General features: G+C 39.8%; 1 protein-coding gene across 1 annotated transcript; it reads right to left on the bottom strand.

Annotated features, from left to right (window-relative positions):
• Positions 1 to 3,037: 3,037 nt before the first annotated feature.
• On the bottom strand, positions 3,038 to 4,027 carry LOC149991700 (melanoma-associated antigen B4-like). The gene has a single exon (XM_090264146.1). The coding sequence runs from the start codon at positions 4,025 to 4,027 to the stop codon at positions 3,038 to 3,040; it is 990 nt and encodes a 329-aa protein (XP_090120272.1).
• Positions 4,028 to 4,292: the final 265 nt, after the last annotated feature.

Consider the following 4,292-nt stretch of genomic DNA (forward strand, 5'->3'; position numbering starts at 1 on the left):
GAGAATAATGTAATCAATGTCCCAGGGGTTCATTTCCCAGCTTCAGCAATATCAACACATGGCCAATCTTGTCTATATCTACACTCAACCTCCAAGTTATTTTGAGGTAAACATCAATAACAATATTTATCCTATTATGTACTTTTAATGGTTAAACCTTCTTATTACAAACATAATCCCAATACCAGGACACTGGCAGTCAGATCCCCAAGATGGCCTACCAGATTCCTGACTCCTGGTGTACACACATCTTCCAGTTAATTGATGAAACAGGAATCTAGGTGCTGCTATGAGGGTTTAGCAGATGTGACTGAGGTCCCAAATCTGATATGCTTAAAATAGGGAGATTATCCTCCATGGACCAAACCAAACGAGGTGAATCCTTAAATGGGTTGGGGCTTTTCCTGGCAAGCAAAATCCAGAGAGTGAGGGTGGTTTTCCATTGCTGCCTTTGAAGATGGAAGGAGCTGCAAAGCATAGCAAAGACCTAAGAGTGACCTAAGAATGACTCCTAGCTAACAGCATTCAAGCAAATGGACACCTTAGTCATTCAATTTCCAGTAGGTAAATTCTGCCTCCAAAATGCATGGTATTAGAAGGAGCTCCTGAGCTCCACATGAGAACCAAGTTACCAGATGCATTGATTGCAGTGTTGTGAGATTTCTGAACTAGGAACCCAGCTACTCCACGCCCAACTTTTGACCTACGAACTGTGAGATACTAAATGTCTGTAGGTTGAAACTACTAAATTTGTGGTAATTTGTCATAAAATATTGTAACATATACATTGGATAACTTTTATCTACAGATTTTTTCCCCTTATAATTAGATCTTTTGAGATGTCCTCTCTTGGCTATGTTCACATATCTAATATAGTATATTAATTATTACTGTTCATTCTGTACATTATACCCCAAGAGTTATTTAATAACTGGAAGTTTGTACCTTTTGGCCACCTTCACCAATTTCACCCACCTTCCACCCCACCTCTTCCGGCAAGCACCAATCTGTTCGATCTATGAGTTAATTTTTAAGTATGTGTTATAAAGATCCCACATGTAAGTGATACCATACAGTATTTGTGTCTGTATGTTGAAGTTCCTAATGAAAGAACACCACTTGAAAATTACTACTTATTTAACCTAGCATGTGCTGTCACAAATATTAGGAATTCTTTTTTTATGGTTGAATGTTATATCTTTTTCTCTCTCTTTGCATGTGTGTATCACATTTTCTTTATACATTCACTCATTAAGGTTATGTAAGTTGTTTCCATGTCTTGGCTACTGTAACTAATGTTGCAATGAACATGGAGGTACAAATATCCCTTCAAGTTAGTAATTTTGTTTACATAAATACCCAATAGTGGAATTGCTGCATAATATGGTAGTTCTATTTTGAACTATTTGAGCCATCTCTGTACTGTCTTCCATAGTGGCTGCATCAATTTACATTCTCCTAAACTCGTTCATTTTTGAATAGTCTAAGGACATCCAGGTATATAACTTTTAAATTTAGGAAAAGACTGAATGGAGTAAAGCAAACACACAAGCAACCAACTTTTATATTTTTCTACCTCTCTATGGTCTGATCTCATCTATTTTTGTTTGAGTTTTTTCATATTACCAAAAATCAGCCAAATGTAATGGCATGCTGTCTTCTTCAGGATCACAAAAGTGATTTAAGGATTTTCCACGTGTATTTCAGAATACAAAACTCTTACTCCTAAACCTGATACACAACAATAAGCGTGTGAGCACTATAATTCATACTTACATTCTGAACCTAAACAGATTTTGTTGATAGAACCACTTGAAAATTACCTCAAAATTTAAGTCAACAAGATATCCGTGCACATCAGGAATACTGGTCAACAGGGATTTCCAACCAGAATGTGAAGGCTCCACATCAGACCTCACTTAGGGTGAGAGAAGCAAATTGATATGGCCCTAGATTATCCATTAACTTCCTACGGGGACTAAATTCTGGTTAGCAATGAGAGCTAATTGACATGCTATCTCCACCTCCTGTTTACCCTCCTTTTCCTTTGTTCCATATGAAAAAAAGTGTACCTCACCCTCTTTTGTAATGTTAACTTCTTCTACATTCTATATTTGCATGAGCAGGGGCAGGGTCTTCTTTGCATAAACATCACCAGTGCAAGCATGTAGAAATCCAAAGAGCTCATGCTCCGTTAACGACTGTATGAAATAAAAGTCATGAACTGAGAGGTCTGATTCACTAGCACTTATATTATCAAACATTCTTGAAAACCATAAGCAAATCGAGGTATATATCTTTCCAACTTGCACAATGAAAGACTAAATGTAGTAAGGCAAATAAAAAGTGAACAGTTCTATATATGTATCACATCTTCTTTATCCAGTAGTCTTCATATGGACACATAGTTTGTGTCCATGTCTTGGCTGTAACAGATCATGCTGGGTACAACATAAGTAATAAAGTAAATAACATTGTAATAAGTACATATGGTTCAGATGGGTACTAAACTTATGACAGTGAACACTTTGTACATTATATAAATGTCTAATCAATATGTCCCCCACCTAAAATATAATATTGTATGTCAACTGTAATTAAAGTTTTTAAGTGGACAATTTTTATATTATTCATCTATATATTTATCTATTTACTGCTTCCTACTGTTTTAATGTAAACTTCTTTCACATCTCAAAAGATATTCTTATCCTAAACGCATGTTAACTTATTCTGGAGAACAAAAGTGATTGAAGGATTACCAATTTGTATTTCAAAACCAAAACTCTTATTCCTAACCTGATAAATAGCATTAATGTGCGATCCATGTCCTCATAAACTTATATTCTAAATCTAAATAAAACATTCTGTCTAAACACCACCACTTGAAAATGTAAAGAAACAAAAAACAAAAAATAACCCCCAAGGTAAGCCAACAAAATATTTTGCATATTAGGAAACTGCTTAACAGGCTTTTCCAACCAAAAAGTGAAGACTCTACCTCGACGTTACTCAGGGTGAGAGTAGTGGCTGGATGTGGCTACGGGGCCTTGGAGGGAGTATCAGCCCTGGGTGCAGCTTGGGCTCTTTCTTCTGCTTCTCTCAAAGCCTCTTCGTAATGACATCCGAAGGCTGTGGGATCCTTATCACTGAGCTTGGCCCAAAACTCCAGGACTTTCATCTTGCTGCTCTCAGCATGGGTTTTTGGACCCCACAGGTACTCATAGCGTGGAGGATCACTGTTAGGCACTTGCTGGTACACCAGGTATTCTCCCTGCACCAAATCTTCAGTGATAATTTTCCTAGGCTCCCCAAAAAGGAAGTGACTCTTTCCATCATAGATGCCCAAGGCATTCAGGAACCTCCAGATCTCCTCCTCAGAGGTGTGGTTGCCTTTCAAGAAGATCACACTCAGAAGAGGCATCAGAATCCCTCTTAGAGGAAATCTCCAGCCTCTGCTCAGGCTCCCACCACTGGCATCATCTTGACTGTCGACAAGTATATAAAAGTTACCGCTGGGCTGGACTTCTGTCAATTCTAGGCCAAAGAGCAGATCTATGCGTTCAGAGGCCTTCTTGAGGATCTCAGGGAAGTCCTTCTTGTACCATTTGTGGACTATCTTCAGCATGTCTGTCTTTTTAATGGGCTCCTTCATTACATACTGATGCATCACGTACTCTACCAACTGAATAGCCTTCTTCCTTAGAAGATCTTTGCCAGTGCTCCTAGTGGAAGTTGAAGGCTCAGACGAATTTTTACCTTTCCGAACACGGCCTTTGGCTTTTCCAGCAGATCCCTCACATGAAACACCTGCAGTGGGACTGGTGATGGCTAGGGCACTGAAAGGTGCCTGGAGAGGTGTAGCACCAGAGGAGCTTGAGGCAGCATCCCCCAGAACAGAAGAGGAGCAGCAAGCCGCCTCTTCTTCCTCTCCTGTAGTGGCCTCAGCATCCTTAAGACCTTCAGTCTCAGCTCTGTTCTGGCGGCGTTTCTCACGAGCACGGAGCTTACTCTTGTGGCCACGAGGCATAATGGCTCTTGTTCAGGACAGCAGACAGGAGTGTACGCCAATGGACAGGTGATTTGGGCACCTGTTAGATGGAGAATGAGAGAATGTGAGCACTTTCAACAGGTAGATTCCACTTTGACTTTTTTGATGTCTGCCTCTATAGACTTTTTTGAGGGCACTACTCTAGAAACCCACCAGGTTCCTGCCCTCCAGGTCAGTCTGTCCCCTAAAAATCCCATAACAGAACCACAGAACCTTTAGAGAGTCTCACGCTGCATCCTACCAG

This window comes from Furipterus horrens, unplaced genomic scaffold (genome assembly GCF_987537825.1).
Source record: "Furipterus horrens unplaced genomic scaffold, mFurHor1.1.pri manual_scaffold_17, whole genome shotgun sequence".
Taxonomy (NCBI): domain Eukaryota; kingdom Metazoa; phylum Chordata; class Mammalia; order Chiroptera; family Furipteridae; genus Furipterus; species Furipterus horrens.

Bases quoted from the DNA above. Each gene is read 5' to 3' on its own strand.
- LOC149991700 (XM_090264146.1), bottom strand. From the start codon at position 4,027: ATGCCTCGTGGCCACAAGAGTAAGCTCCGTGCTCGTGAGAAACGCCGC.